At 37.6% G+C, this 16,806-nt stretch overlaps 1 protein-coding gene and 1 long non-coding RNA gene across 5 annotated transcripts in view; one reads left to right on the forward strand and one right to left on the reverse strand.

The window, feature by feature from the left end:
• si:ch211-262i10.2 overlaps positions 1-16,806 on the reverse strand; it is a 55,974-nt gene that overhangs the window by 6,795 nt on the left and 32,373 nt on the right. For all 4 annotated transcript variants that reach the window (XR_015520238.1, XR_015520239.1, XR_015520237.1 and 1 more), the window contains exon 4: positions 5,564-5,693. This is a non-coding gene — a long non-coding RNA (si:ch211-262i10.2). The remainder of the gene's footprint in view (positions 1-5,563; positions 5,694-16,806) is intronic.
• Positions 9,840-16,806, forward strand: part of fgf10a (fibroblast growth factor 10a) — a 36,222-nt gene continuing 29,255 nt past the window's right edge. Inside the window, 1 exon segment of the mRNA NM_182870.2 lies at positions 9,840-10,816. Coding sequence (NP_878290.1) covers positions 10,510-10,816 — 307 coding nt within the window. The 5' untranslated portion in view covers positions 9,840-10,509.

Consider the following 16,806-nt stretch of genomic DNA (forward strand, 5'->3'; position numbering starts at 1 on the left):
TAATTTTCTGCAGCATCATGCCTTTAACTATATATTTTTAAGTAAACAACGTTCAACACACCTCCGGTAGGCCTTCTCTATACGGCTGGGCGATAAAATCAATATCAGTATTTATTGACCAAACACCATTGTTAACGGTAAAAAAAAGCTTGGTATGAAGTTTCGGTATGAAGCACTACAGTCTTATTAAAATGTGGCTGCTGAGTGTGTGCCTTAGAAGGAATGCCAATAAGATTGTAGCGCAAGTTTGTTATTTCCAATGGAGGATTTTCCATTTTCCAGGTACAACTATTTGAAAAACAACTGAGCTTTTCTGAATGCTGCGAGCGCAACAACATTCATGCAAATAGAACAAACCAATCAGCTTCACACTTTTTATGGAATATACAAATTTCAGTAATAACGGCAGACTAATTACCTCAGATAAACACAGCGCATTTAAACACTGCAGTGCTTTTTACTTTTCTCCATAAACTTGTATCGGAGCTTCAGCAATGGTTTGTCCATTTGTAATCCTCTGAGAAAACGCTTGATGGTCGCCTAGTTACGAGAGACAACAGGGGAGCACGAGCGTAAAAAAATGGTGAAAGAAACCACAGGCTTGCGCTTGTTATTTCAGGTCAGACTAACAACATACATTAAAAATGAGTGCTGTGGCTAGCAACAGTGAATAGATTGTAAATAAAAAAAGGATGTAAGGATGTCGTCGCAGTAGCTTTTTGGTTTCTTTTCTTGTGCATCCCAGCCATTAGCTCCCCATCTGAAAGATTTTTTTAGCATTGGGGGTAATGTAGTCATCCAACTTCACAATTTGTAATGTTGTAGTATGTATTTGAATAATGATGGCTGGTTCCTTTACTTGAAAGCTCAGATCTGATTATTGTAATTTGTTTTGTTTACAGAGTTTCTAACATCTTATTTATTAGGTTTAAGAGTGTCTTTAACATTTATGTTTATTTTTAAATATTTTTGTTTTAGACTTTTAAAACTATTTGCCTTAGTAATGTTGGTAAACTAAAATAAAGTGATTAAATAACAACAACAAAAAAAATCATAATATTGCTAAATAGATTGGTAAAAAAAAAATTTAAAAATCACAATACTACTTTCAGTTTTCATTTAACAATTAGTGTAGGCTTAATTTATGACAAAGTGTAAATCAAAACTAATAAGACATTTTTAAAGCACAATTTTAAATGTGTGTTATTTTATTAGTTTTTTATTTATATTTTTTCAATCTCAATAATATTTGTGCTTAAAATTATTTTTTTGTTGCTAAGGCCTCAAAATGTAATGTTTTAAAGTAAAAGTTTTTCTTGTTATAATTATTTACTGATTTTCAACTTTATTTAAATTATTCAAAGCGTTTTTACAGCTTACGTTTTAGTTAACCAAGGCAAACATGATATGAAGCAGGCAAGTGGCCGCCACCTCATCAGCCTTTCGGAGTAAATGAAAAAAGAATGGCATTGTAATGGAATACACAGATATTGCGTTTCACTGTGGCTGGAGGCTAAACTGGACACACGTTTTCCCTCTGTTGTGCTCTTTGCATTATTATAATGATCCAGAGCATCTTCCATTTTCTTTCTGCATTAGTGTCACATAAACTATAGAGACATGTGGTTTGTTGACTTTCCATGTCACTACTGAACAAGACGGGGTTGAGAGTTCAATCTGCAGTAACAGATGGAAGGCACACTTTCATATAATAAGAGGGAAAATTGTATATATTTGTGTGTGTGTGTGTGTGTGTGTGTGTGTGTGTGTGTGTGTGTGTGTGTGTGTGTGTGTGTGTGTGTGTGTGTGTGTGTGTGTGTGTGTGTGTGTGTGTGCGCGCACTGGACAGGATATGTTCAGTGGACTTGTCTGGTATGAAAACTCTGGAATGTCTGATATTTCATATGTGGTTTCATCAGGTGTTTTTGGAGTGAGACGTGCAGGTGATCATATTGTCTTTGGGTCCAGCTATGTTTTAACTGCATTAAAATTGTCAAAACTAAAGTATGCATTTGTAGACATTTTAAACCAAAGCAGCTTAATGTGCATTTTTACAATGATAAATAGAAAGCTAATGAAATTACACACATTAAAATGTGCTTTTTATGATTTTCACTTTTAAGTCAAATATAAAGCCTACATTAAATGTTAAATGAAGACTGACAGTAGTATTGTGAACAATTCATCATTATTGGAAAAATGATTGACAAGATTTAATGAGAGAGTTAATATGGGACTGAAAAGAAACAGAAGAATCAAACATACCACCAAGTTATATGAAGATCTGAAGAAGTGACATCACAGGTAAAGTTGGTAGAGACCCCCTCTCATGATTGTGAAGCGCTCTGTGTGTATGGCCATACACAATAAATGTGCTTTATGAATACACATTACTTACTTACTTTCTTACTTAAGATGGACATTAAACTGCGTGCTCCTTGGGAATCTAATCCTTTGCATTTTCTAGGGCAATTTTTTATCAATTAAAATATAGTTGTTCAAATATTTTGAGTATTAAATGGAGGGTAACTTTTGGGGTGTTTCAGTGGTCTGACCAAAGCATTAGGCAGTTATTTGAACTAGGGAAAGATTTCCACTGAATAAACTCTTCTTGTTTATATTTTTGACATTAACACATAACAGTTTGAATAAGCTGAAATGGTAAGAGAAGGGATTTATAACCATTACATTTACAGCTGCTTATTTTTTTAAAGGACTCACATCACGATGTGAAAACTAACAGGTTTAACAATAATAATTGCTTTGCTACCTGATAATGAATGTAGTCTAATAATTTAGTTGATCAGGAACTACACATGGAGAGCATTTACTGTCATTGACTGTCAAAATAATGGTTATTTTTATTTCTAGAATTATTACATCTACTACCAATAATTAACGTTTGTTAAATATAATAACGTTTCCCAGAGATGGGTTGTGGCTGGAAGAGCATCCGCTGAGTAAAAGCTTGCTGGAAAAGTTGGTGGTTCATTCCGCTGTGGTGACCCCGGATTAAAAAAGGGACTAAGCCGACAAGAAAATGAATGGATGAATGAATAAATATAATAACTACGATTAAAGGACAATTTAAAGCATTTCCTAGGTTAATCAGGTTAAGTAGGCAAGTTATTTAAATTAGGAAAGTCACTGGACAACAGTGGTTTGTTCTGTAGCCAGTTAAAAAAAATTATGTATTAAGGAGGCTAATAATATTAAACTTATATATATGAGCAATATCACACGAGTAGCAGTGAGATCTGGCTGTATATCAGCACTGGTGATAGGCATGCGTTAGCATGAGGCTGCAGGCTTAGTGTCCCACCAGTGATGATATACAGCCATATCGCACCGATACAAGTGTGATATTGCATTTATACAACAGTTTGTTGGCATAATCGTGTATATAACAAAATAAAATCAAAACACAGAAATCCTAAAAATTCTTTTGTATGAGGAACTACTTTCTTCTGCCATTCCTTCACATCTGCAGCTGACGTCAGAACGGCGGAAACCGTTACAACTTCACAAACGTCACTTTAGGACTAGTGTTTGAATGATTACATGATGACAGAACAGGTGATTGTGCTAACATTTTAAGGTTATAGGGCATAAAATGCCATCAGTCTACAGAGATTTCTCAGTATTTCTCTGTTGCAATCAGGAAATCACAATAATTAACCCTGAACAAGCCAAAGCAACACGTGCAAATGCAACTACCATTGCAAACAGATTGCCAACCAAAAAGTAACTCAGAGTTATAGAAAGAGTGGTTAACACAAAATACATATATTCCTCAATACACTACAGTTACTATGGTATAAATACAACAATGCAACATAAAAAAGAGAGATCGACCTAGAATGTCACTCGCTAATATTATGATCAGCTGTAGTTTGAAAATATGCTGATCTATTCTCCTCTAAGGGCTTATTATGCGGTCTTTGTTGCCATCTTGTGGATGGACAAGGTCAACAGTCTTTCCTAAATTATAGGCTGATGGCCGCCGATGTGATGTCTCTACGAAATTATAAATATTTAAAATAGGTACTATCCTTATAACTAAACTGCATAGATGAAATCTAAACAACTACATTCTTGACTAAAAAAGCCTCAGAAGTACATTATGTTGTCCAACAGCTGCAATATTGGTCAAACTGTAGTGAGTTTATTGATCTGCTGTCACTCTATGTGGGCAGAGTAATACAGAAAAGTGAGGAGGGTGTACGAGTTATGATATTGCAGGAAAAAAAAAAAAACGCACAGCTATCAGCCAATCAGAATCGAGAAGCACACAGAACTGTTGAATATATATTACAGCCAAACTAACGGAAATTAGACTTTCACCAGAGGATAGAAATATTATAGGAAAACATCATGTGGGACATGTTTATATAATTATATATATAATATTTTGCCTTCAACTGTATATAATTCCTCTCAAAATATTTTTTTCTCCACCTGATGCACAAGTTAAACCCCTCAGATTTTGCTGTGTTTTGTTTAGTCAAGGGTAAGAACATATGTTTCTGTCTGTAGTAATGCTCAGTAACCCGAGGCTGTCATTGATAGAGTGATCCTGCACACACTGACACCAGTTCAAGTGTGACATTCAACCTCCACCTCCTGCTTAGGGAGGGCAAAGGTACTTCTGGTGTCATCCTGTCGATTAGCCGCCCGTGTCAGTATTTGGCTCTACTTTTTGTGACCTCTAGATGACTGTGCATTGTTTGACCTCCTTCTAAAACTCATAACAGTGTCTTACACGTATCACTTTATAAATACTCTAAAACCCATATAAAATGAAGATAAAGAAGGTAAATTCGCTTATCAGGGTGGATTTTGATGGTCTTAAAGTGTCTAGGAATATGTTCATGCTCAGTCTCCTCCCACTTAAACCCACCTGGGCTTCATTTCCTCACTTCCTCTCCCTGCACTTCATATCTTTTGCTGAGAGTTAAAACACCTGATAAAACGCCCCGCTGACACCTGAGGCCAGGCACAAGATACATTTCTGAATGAAAAACCCTGGGGGGCTTCATGAGAGTGTTTTTCAAGAAAGATTATCCTTTCAATCTTCATTACCTAATTTAGTTTAAACTTATTACATTTTGTATGATCTTATTAAAGGGGTAGTTCCCTAAAAAAAGATTTTTTTTTAATATATTTACTCCCCATCAAGTGGTTTCAAACCTTTATACGTTTTTTTTTTCTGTTGAACACATTTCCGCTTTCTTTAAAATATCTTTTGTGTTCAACAAAAAACAAAAATGATTTAAACAAGTGATTGAGGGTGAGTAAATGACGACAGAAATGAACTATCCACTTAAGTCAGTTGAACAGTAGTTTTTACTCTACTAATATTAATCTCACACATTCACTTATCTCCTTTGCATACATAGCATCATTTTTAAACATCATTGTCCACTGATGAGGACCTGACACCCATGAGCTGCCACTTTAGAGATCCAGATAGATTGTGTTATCATTTATTCATCCCGCTTCGCTTTCCCTGAAACTAGAACTAATCTAACCAATGCATTATTTAGAAATAGCGAACACTTACCTAATGCATATTTCAACACCAGGCAGCTGGAGTCTTTGTCTTGGAGGTGCTGATCACTTAGTGCTATTGAATGAGCTTCGGGATTGTGGCAGGTCACAGGTTCAAAAGCCCAGAGGTCAATGTCACACACCTAGAAGCACAATGACATTTAACGATTTGTCTGGTTGAGTCAACTCAACTTTTACAGTCAATGATCTGGAACTTTTTGGTGTGTGAAATAATAAAGATTTTCAAATTTATGCATTCGTTTAAGCATAATAAATCTTGAAAGGTCTTTCTGGTACAAAAAAAAAAACACCAAAAAATGGAGATGTTTAAGAAATTAAGGCAAATTGCTCTCACATTGTAGGTTGTCAGAGGTGTAAAACAGTTTTTAAAACAATTTTAGTGTCACTTGTGGCTGAAGTGAATTATACAAACTGCATTTTACCATTCAGAAGTGGGATAACATATTAGCTTATTAGTACGAAGCTTAGGGGCCCAATGCCATTCCTGCATAGAAATGCAGGAACGGTATTGGAGTTTCCTCTTAAATATTGTGGTTGGCTTGTAAATTAATCATTAAGAAAATCTTGGATTAAACGAGAGCAAGATAAATGTAGGCTTTGAAACTGGCCAGTATATTTACCCATATTTAGCTTTCAACATAGAACGTAGGAACAAACAGTCCTTTGGAAGTGGCTGAAACCCGCTCTTTTAGCTTGCACAGTGACACACCTGAAAGAGAGAGACCAGGCAAAGGTCCTTGCTGCAAGAAAGGTAGAATTTCACCCCCTTTGAAGTAACAGAGAAGGATTCAGGCCCCTCATTAGCCAGATAGAATCTACACTCAGACATGTAAGTTAGCGATTCAAATCTATTGGGACAGATTGAATTCCGTTAAATAGTGCTGTTTTTTAGTTTTCTCAGGCTCTCTTGGCTATCTCTTATGAGGCAGCAAACAATGAGAAACACTGCAGGACATTCAGTGGCAGAGGCTGGCTGGGAAAAATCCTCTGGCTGTCTCATATTCGCTCCTTTCACAAATCCCTCCATAGATAGGTTATCTTGGTGAATGGCAGTCTGTAGCCCGGAGTCTCTGCTTTAAAATGATAATGATTATTTGAGAGGACAAGAAAAGAAAAACTTGGTCAGCAGATTTGTATTTATTTATTGACATTTTATTTATTTAGCTGGCCAATGAAAACAACGTCAAATCGAGTAAGCCTAATACTCATGGGATAGCCATGAAAATGCTCTGATGTAGACAAATATGCCAAAGTTACAGTACCTTTTTAATGGAAAATGTGTTTGAGGCTGTTGGTCTAACTTGACGTGAGTTCTCTTAAATTTATGCAAAAAATGTTGAATATTCATTATGTCAAAGGAATAATGCTGTTTAATTCAAGCTTGTATACTACAAAATTGGCTATTAACCCTTTAAATGCTTCATTTTTTAAAGTTAATCCTGTAAGAAGTACTGTCAAAAATAATCATTAATAGAAATTATAGATGCCCTTCCAGCTGCAACCCATCCCTGGGAAACATCCACACACACTCATTCACACTCATACACTACGGACAATTTAGCCAACCCAGTTCACCTGTACCGCATGTCTTTGGACTGTTGGGGAAACAGGAGCACCCGGAGGAAACCCACGCGAACGCAGGAAGAACATGCAAACTCCACACAGAAACGCCAACTGACGCAGCCGAGGCTCGAACCAGCAACCTTCTTGCTGTGAGGCGACAGCACTACCTACTGCGCCACTGCGTTGCCCATTATAGCAATTATATTACTTATAAAAATATATATAACAATAGGAAATCCTTACATTTATAGCACTTTTCTGGACACTCAAAGCACTTTACACATTGGGGGAATCTTCTCCTCAATGACACGACAGCAGACATATTGCGCCAGACTGCACACCACATGCCAGCTGATTGGTAAACAGAAAACAGAGTGATGAAGCCGATTATAAAAGGGGGATACCCTACTCTTTTCGAAGTACATCCTGGGAAAGACGGCCCTCAGGGAGCAATATAGAGTCCCCTTCACTATACTGGGGCGTTAGGATCCACACAAACTGCAGGTTCACTAACACCACTTCCAGCAGCAGCCTAGCTTTCACATGTGGTCTCCCAACCAGCTACTGACCAGGCGTCACCCTGCTTAGCTTCAGTAGGTGACCATGTAAGAGATGCAGAGAGCTAGCAGCTGGCTCAAAATAAAATAAAATAAAATAAGATAAAATAAAATAAAATAAATAAAATAAAATAAAATAAAATAAAATAAAATAAAATAAAATAAAAAATTAAATTAAATTAAATTAAAGTAAATTAAATTAAATTAAATTAAATTAAATTGAAATAAAATGAAATGAATGAATGAATGAATAAATGAATGAATGAATGATTACATAAAAATAATTGAAACTTAGCAAATAAAAATTCTTAAGATAACTTAGATTCTAAGATGGAACTGCAAAAATACATATTTTCACGTAAAAAAAAAACACAAAGACATTAATTTATGTATAAGAAAATAGCAAATGATAATTCAGAGAAATATATCACAGGTTTAAATGGAAAAAAAAGCTGTTTACACAAAAGTCACAATGTCATCCATGCCCTTTTATCTTTCATCTGCTGTCCAGGGTGGTCCACGAAACTTGAAGAACATTCAGTTCCTCTTTAAAAATCCAATTAAGTGTGTAGCAATAATCAGAGTTCCCAGAGTTCTCATTCTCCTGATTGGTTCCTTGTCCCTAATGTTGGCAGGAAATGTCTGACAGAGGAAGTGTGTGATAAGACCAAGGTGTTTGCAGGGAGACGTGAGATTAAATGCTGAACCAACACTTCTGAGGACTCCAGGTTAGACCAGTGAGATGTAGACGGAGCTCATAGGGGTTGTGTGGAAAGGCAAGACACCTTAGATTGAAAACAGCCCATTCATCCTCAAACATGAGCCTTTGAAAGGATTAGTCTAAGGTTTCGGGTTTTCTCCTGTTGTTAAAATTTGTCTCACTAGAGGGACCCAGTGCCAGTGAAGTTTTGTTTTAAGCATGGACCCAAGAACAAGAACAGCACCCCACATCTTTGCCATTCTGATGACATTATGTAAATGAGAATGTGAGAAACAGTACTTTGAACTTTTGACAATAATGACAATGATTTGCCAAGCAATGCACTTTGCAAAACAATATGAGGTACTGAGTAAACCATGAAAGAAATTGGCAACTGGTCCACGGAGCACATTGGAAAATATAGTTGCCAAATCTGAAGAGACTGCTCAGATATTATCTCGACAACAGATCATACTGTTTTATGAATGCAATCAATTACACTGGGCAAGCTTGGTTGCAATAACACATTTTCTTTCCCTCTTCTTTTGCAACCCTTCCCCCCACCCATAATGAGTAAACATCTCCCTCAGTTAGTGGTGGACTTCCTCGCTTCTTTGTGACTCCAACAGATCTTTTGATGCAAGATAAGTATGTCATGAAGCTGAAATACTTAAGCAACATGACCTGAGAATTTCAGAGAACAAACATTTTCCTTTAGGACACCCCCTCAATGTCTAGAAATCAGTTGGGTAATTACAGAAATGTGTCTCTTGCACCTTGTTTAGTTAAAGTACTAACTGGCTCGACTCTTAGATGCCCTACAGGTTGGAATTTAGGACTGAAGATGTGCCCAAATATGATATGAATGATATTTGCTTGGCAGAAGTTGAGTTTGGCTCAGTTTTTCCTATGAAAAACAGAGAAAGATGTTGAACAAGCGGAGAATGAGCGGAGATACGGATTCTGTCAGACAATATGAAAAGGAAATTAAACAACACATAAACCAGACTCGAGACAAAGATGTTTTTCAGGATAAGCTCTGTACCACGACAGCACTGATGTCTTATTTTGTTGTTGTAAACTTTAATGGAATAGACTTTTATAGTGCTGCTATAAACTAAATATATATTAGGGTATGGAGGTACAAACAGTTCAGGTACAGTCTAGTCTTGCTGTTTCTACCATCAGACAGAAACTGATGAGGACCGCGGTAAATGAGGGTAAAAGCGTCAATCAGCTCCAGGTGTCTCTGATAAGACTCACATGCCACGAGGTTGGGGTTGGGGGGGTTGGAGCAGTTAGCCAGAAGAGACCTGAACGGGCCAACGCATGGGACTTTCAGAACAGATGGGAGGGAAAGCGGTGGGAGGGGCAGTGAGAGAGAGGGAGACACTAGAGTGGGTGAGGCAATTGGGAGAAACATAGTGAGACAGATAGGAGAGGGGCGAGGAAAAATGCCCCTCGTCGCCTCTTATTCTGACGCACACATGCAAGCAAAACATGCATGCGCAAATGCGGATCTTCAAAGCTGACTGCCTCTTATAGTCTCCCTATTAGTTAAAGAGATTACATCTGGGGCCCTGAACCAAATAAATAAGGTGAGAGGAGTGTCAGAGCTCAGTCTGCTCCACCTCGGGATTCTCTCAGCACTTCAGTGGTAAGCAGAAGGGAAACACTCTTAATCAGAAGGACATTGAGAGAGCTGGACACAGCAGGGATTACACTTTTTTCCTCCTACTGTGGATTCCTCTCATTTCATCAAGAACAGATTTGCTACCCTGTTGAATTTGGGTCATTTTTGCCATTCTTTTCCAGAACATTTTCATTGCTTCTTGCAGTCCTTGTTTTCTCCCATCCGACAGAGGTTCTGCAGTGGATTGTATGTGGGAGAGCAGGAGGAGGTGAAGCGGTTTCCCACAGAGGTGTTTTGAGTTATGGATGTTGACACATTCCTTCTGGACACGAGGGGAAATGGATCCAGCCTGAGCAGCCTAAGCAGACACGATCACTACGGACGCTTTACGGGGCTTCACCTCCTTGCATCACCCTTTCTCCCATCCAGCTCTTCAGCATGTACCTTTCTGTGAGGCTCTTCCCAGTTTTCCGAGCTCCAGGAAAATGTGCAAATGGAAAGTGACTAAGGGTGCCTCAGCCTGGTTCCGTCTGTCCTGCCTTTCCCTGCCGCTGCTGCTTCTGTTCCTGTGTTCGGCTCTGCCTGTGGCCTGCCATGACACCCACAGGGCTATCCGTGCCCCGAGGGGCACCAACTCCTCATCGTCTGCCGTGGTGGGGCGGCATGTGCGCAGCTACAACCACCTCACGGGGGACGTGCGCAGGAGGAAACTCTTCTCCTACCAGAAGTTCTTTCTCAGGATCGATAAGAACGGAAAAGTCAATGGCACCAAAAGCAAGGACGATCCGTACAGTGAGTAAAGCTTGTTTTTCTCCTCTTTTCATTCACATGTGGGTCCCATAGAAGAAATGGCACTGCTTATTTCCTGCCTCCTTTGATTTCGGACTCAAACATCCAGCAGATAATATAAACCTTACCTGATGTTGGTGGGCGCGAGCTGCTGTGCATGGAGCTGCGCTGCCGAGAAGCAGAAAGCCCTAATGTTGATCCTTGCTTTTCAGGGCGCAGATTTATTCATAGCAGGTTTCCTGGAACCAATTTGAAATTACCAGGGGAGTCTTTCTTTTCTGTACAAACCGTTGGAAGTTACTCCTGATCATCACGCAGCACATCAGTTATCTTTAATATTGCTGTTGTAACTCCCTTGTCGTTTGCAACAAATGACTTACTTTCAAGATTTTATTAATTTAAAACATATGACAGGTGTTTTTATTCTGAGCTGAACATATCATCACACTCATTCACAAACAGTCCTAAAATACTCAGAAGAATTTCAATTTTGTTTTACTGTTTGGAGCATGTCTAGATTCCGGCTGTGAGCTTGAAGCACCTGGCCAACACACCGCGAAAACTCCCTCTGCACTTTTTCGTTAGTAGGTTGCACACACATTGCTGCTAATAAAAAAAAGCTTTGACATATGGGTCTCATGTGCATGCCGCGTAGCTTTTTTAGACAAGGCTGTGCTGGAACTCCGCAAGACATGACTGTGGGTATTTCAATTAGCCAAACGGCCTCTTAAATGTGTTGCACAGAAAGTCTCTTAATAAATCCAAGACTTGAAGAGTTCTGGAAAGCTTTCAACTACCATCAAAGGGTTTGCCCAAAAACCTGGACAGTGTCCAATGTCCACTGTTGTACATCTTAACCTATACATAATTATATCTGATAATGATTGGAATAAATAAAGGAATTTGCAAGCAGTTTTATTTAAATCCAACAAAACAAATTCAAAATGTATACTTTGTATACATATACAAATGTATCCCATGCTTAGTGATCTCTGTGTGATAAAAGATTCCCCCACTTGCTTGCCACATGTTACAACCGCACTGTCCTTGTTAGCTCCCTCAATGACCCTTAGGCATCAAGCATACTGGTAATAATGTTCCGGCCAGATGCAGTTAGTTTCAGAGGAGATCCACATCTCTTTTCAATGCTGATATATCTAAAGTGTGGATATGGCTTGCAATGTCTGCGGGAGGCATAGCAAAAGGGAACCACTTGTTGGTGAGTGGATCATTTCTCCAAAGCAGATTGGACCTCTGCCATCCCTCCACTTTCCCTGCATTTTTTTTACAGACAATATAATTGAATTTGAAGGGCCTCTGGTGCCCACAAGGTAGCAGCAGTGCTCACTGCATCCCTTAAAACAGCAGCACGGTGCAATGGTAATGTACAACATTTAAGACACCAGTGTTTGCTTGATTTATTCTGTAATCAGAGACCATTGTTGTTGCCACAAATGCCCGTAAAAAGGGCAGAAATGAGCGGCTTGCCATGTTATGTATCATCACGCACTTGAAACATCAAAACATCCTCAAATGATTTTACTCCAGTTGGAGCCACTGGCATTTTAAAAGGAACCAGCCCCTTTGCGGTGTAATATTTCTCTCGAGTTAGCAAAACGAATATTCCCATGACCAGCACTGCATGTTTTTGTATACAGTCCTGACATCGTGTTGAAAATTATCCTTACTTTTGAAAGCTCTGTGTTTGAATAGAACTGAACTCAATCAAAAGAGAAAGGTCTGCGCAAATTATATCTGTGCCTGTCAAACTTTATTTAGTCATGTTTATGAAAAGCACACTTTGCATTCTGCTGAAATGAACAGTTGAATGGACCCAAGGTCATTATGTTTTTCTGTTTTGAACAAGCATAACTTCAGCTGGAGTCGCAGAATGTAAATTCAGAGTTTAAGAAAATGACATATTTTGTTTACCAAACTCGATGAGACATTAATATAGCCGATTTACCAGCAATGCACATATAAAATGTCACATCTCGATGCAAAATTTACATTTACACCGCCGTAAACACTCAGCAGTGAATTATGAGAGAGCCAATATTTGTTTTGCATATTTGATGTGGAAAAATATTTGCAGAGAGCCTAAGTTTGATAGATTGTTACATTTCCCAGATTCAAACTCCCAGTCAGAGGGTCTCTTTGTCAATGTTTGAGTTCTCAAGTCCAGCCTTCTTTAGTTTTCACATCCACAAAAGACCTGTCTATGTGCAGCTTGAAATCCTATCCCACCCATATTGTTTGATTTCCTTTCAGAATCCATCAGCTCAGTATCACGTTTGTCACATTGTGTCTCCCCCAAGACATTTTTTGGAAACGGCACCCCGTGTTGGAACTCGGAGCTGTCCTCGGTGTATTGAGCGAGCCTAACAACAAGCTCACTGTGATGCAAAAGCTCTCACACGGACCAAACCAGCCCGAATTAAATCTTTCTTTTCCTGAATTGATCTCGTTTGCCCTCTCTGTTTATCACTCAGCTCTTGCGCTGAAGAAAACGTCAGCATGAACGTGAGCGCTGTTGTAGTTCAGCGATGTTGGCATTGCCTGGAGGAAATTGTTAATGAGGATCATTAGGGCTTGACAGCTTTGATTTAGGGGATGTGTCCGATTGGAGTTCAACTACTGGTTGAATCGCAAGGTCTAAAGTGCAGGGGTCTTTCCAATCATCATTTCAGCTTTTGGCCAGCAGATCAAACAAGGGTCAGGCCAGTGGTCATTACACGTCTCTCACTCCATTTAGAGTCACTTTAATATAATAGGGCTCAATACAGATTATTGCTGGTCTAATGAGGTGTTTCCAGGATAAACTCTATAAACTTTGCTTAGAGTGGTACCCGTGAAGGTTTCAAACTACAGGTATGCTTTTTTTTATCAATTATACGTTTATTTCAGGTGTTGAGCTGCGGAATACCCAATGAGATAAACCTGTATAAGCAAACAAACCCTTAACTGGAAGAAATTATCTGTTTGCTGAATGAATGTTAATGCTCATGTCTTTCCTCCTGCGTTCTATCAGCTTCCGCTGGTTTACATTATATAAAAGTTGTTTTGTCGTTTTAATGAGAGATAAAGATGAATAAGCCCATTCTGTCAAGTGTTTCTATGAAACATGCGTGGAAAGACACTGGCCTGCTGGGTTGTGTTGCGCTGCAGTGTTGTTATGACTTTAGAGGGCCTCTCGCTGAGGCTGGTGTGACGCTAAATGCTTCATCGGGAACAATAAAAAAGATTACTGCAAGCGCTCTCAGGGGACAAACAATCAGCTAAGGTTAGTTAGGGCAACAAGAACAAAAAAATCATAAACATGATGATTATGTTCCTTAAACTTATTACAATTTAAAAAAACAAATGTGTAAAATATTCATTTCATTTGTGCTGAAAGATTTTAGCATTATTAAATTTGGCTTTACTTTTTTAACATTATGACTCAATATCTTATGCATTACATCCATCTAGCAATTTCTGTACCAACATTTCCCGTGGTTTTGGCAATAAACCTTCTTAAGCAGCAGGTGATTTTTTTTTTAGCAAGGATACTTTTTGGTGCCACCAAAGGTCTTGCAATTGTTAAATGCAGACTTGCACTTGTAAGAAAACATTTTAGTTTGATGGTCCATTTGTTGAATTTAATTACTTTGCATCTACATGCCAACTAATATTCAGATCATAAGTAGACTGTTGGGTTGGGATTAGGGTTTGTGTACATGTACTTAAAAAGTTTCTTATAGTCAGCTAAATGTCTGTTGTAGGAGCAATAGTATATATTAAGCAGACAGTCTAATACTGATACTAATACACAAATGGACCATCAAACTAAAGTGTTACCGAAAAAGGTCAGAATTCTAAATGTATATTTATTTTCAGAATTATTGTTGTTTTCAAAGGTGACATGGCTTGGTTTGCCTTTGCATTTATGCACACAATGTTTGGCCATAACAAAACAAAACAAAACATTTTGACAGTGATTAACTCTACACCATATGATTGACTGTGTTCATAATTACATTAAAATATTTAGTCACCTTCTGCTTCACAACTCAAATGTACTTGCAATATGCCTCACTGGTCTGAATGAACATACAGTGCTCAGCATATATAAGTACACCCCTCACAAATCTTTTAAATTCTTATTTTTAACAGGAAGCTATACAAATGATATTTCTGCATATACATTAGATTAGTCAGTACTGAAGCCGAATCAGAAGCTCACGATAACTCCAAAAACTAGTACACCCAAATGTATGTTATAGAAAAATATTAAATACAAATTTAAAAAAAGAGGAAAAATCAAGAGAAGCAAAAAAAAATTTTGTTGAAATTTGCTAGGTGGTAACTTTTTTTTCAATATTTTGCTTGAATTTAATTGTATTATCTTTCAATTTCTATATTATTTTAATAAATATATATGTTTAATAAATCTGTTTTGTTTAAACGCACCAAAATACCAAATACCAAAATATAAACTTTCAAAATGGGGTGTGCTAAATTATGCTGAGCACTGTATGTATTATGTGAATTTAAATGACATGTTGCCAGCACTGGCCACATGGATCCTTCTTTTCAAAAGTGTGTGTGTGTGTGTGCTCTGTGGTTATGGTGCCCGTGGGAAATCTCAACCACACAAGTAATAAAAGTGACTTATGAGGATTGAACTGATGTGCAAAAGGTTAGTGTCAGTCTCTTTTACCTTGATGTCTTCATAGACTTTCTCTTTTCTGATTCATAAATAACAGAGCTGGTTTTACTAGACATTTTTAAAATCACAACAAGATCCATAGCACTCAAAAAATGCAACATACTGACAACTTTGACGTGTTTACTTATAAGCTTTCAAGATGTTTGTTCCATTACTACTCTTGTTTAAATATTGGGGTCAATTTCTTAAGGACATTACTGTACTTTACCCAATAAGAATGAACTAAATAAATTAAAAGTGTCATTGCAGAAGATTTCTATTTCAACTAAGCATTTTTATTCAAATTTTATAGATTTTTTATACCTGATTTTATTAATTTATCTAATAATATAAAAAACAAATGCATAAGAATTTCCATCTAAAATGCCAATTGTTTTTAAGATTGTTGATAACAAATATTTCTTGAGCTCAAACATCAGCATAATATAGTGATTTCAGAAAGTTTGTGTGATGCAGAACACTTGTGTTGATACTGGCAATTCAGATATTAGCCATTTCTCAATATTATTGTACTGCATTTGGGTGAGTAGAACAAACTTAGTGTAGAATCATTTTAAAACAGGCCACAAACTACTGAATAACTTGCTTGAAATTAAATAAATTATTATTTTGAACTTGTTAGATGCCTACATTGATTGGTTATGCAAAGTTTTAAGCACATAATACGCTAAAAAAGAATGACATTGAAAACTATTGTGGTCTAACTTGTACTTTTACAGTGGAAAATTAAACGTTTAAACTATATTTCTTCACAACGACATCACTTATTACTTACAAGAGTGTTAAACCCACAGCACATGTGTAAATGCTGTAGTAGCAGCTCAACATCTTCATCTACTTAATGCATCCATTTCTCCCTGCTGAAAGTTCAACTTGGAGGAGTGGAAGACTCCCAGATGTATAGCTAACCTCTGACCCCATTACCTAAAGCAGAGCACCATTTGTGCCATGGGGTGAGCCGGAGAGAAACACCACTGTCTCTTTTCTGCTGTGGTCTGCCTGATTGTCAACAGACGTGATCAAAAAGCAAATCATGAGATCACAATTGTGTATGCTCAACAAACAACGTCACAGGATTCACATCATCTTCAGCTGATCATTAACGTGGCCCTATAACGGATTTCAAAAGATTTATTTTTTGATTTGGTGAGTGCCCAACAACAGGCTGATATTGTAGTCTTGTTATATGCATTTATTTTTAACTAATTATCCCATTGATTTGCAAATGATTTGTTCATTTTTCCAAATGACTTCATGGCATGCTGCAATTCGATCTCCTGGA

Source organism: Danio rerio, chromosome 21 (assembly GCF_052040795.2).
Source record: "Danio rerio strain M-AB ecotype USA chromosome 21, GRCz13ab, whole genome shotgun sequence".
In the NCBI taxonomy this organism is placed as follows: domain Eukaryota; kingdom Metazoa; phylum Chordata; class Actinopteri; order Cypriniformes; family Danionidae; genus Danio; species Danio rerio.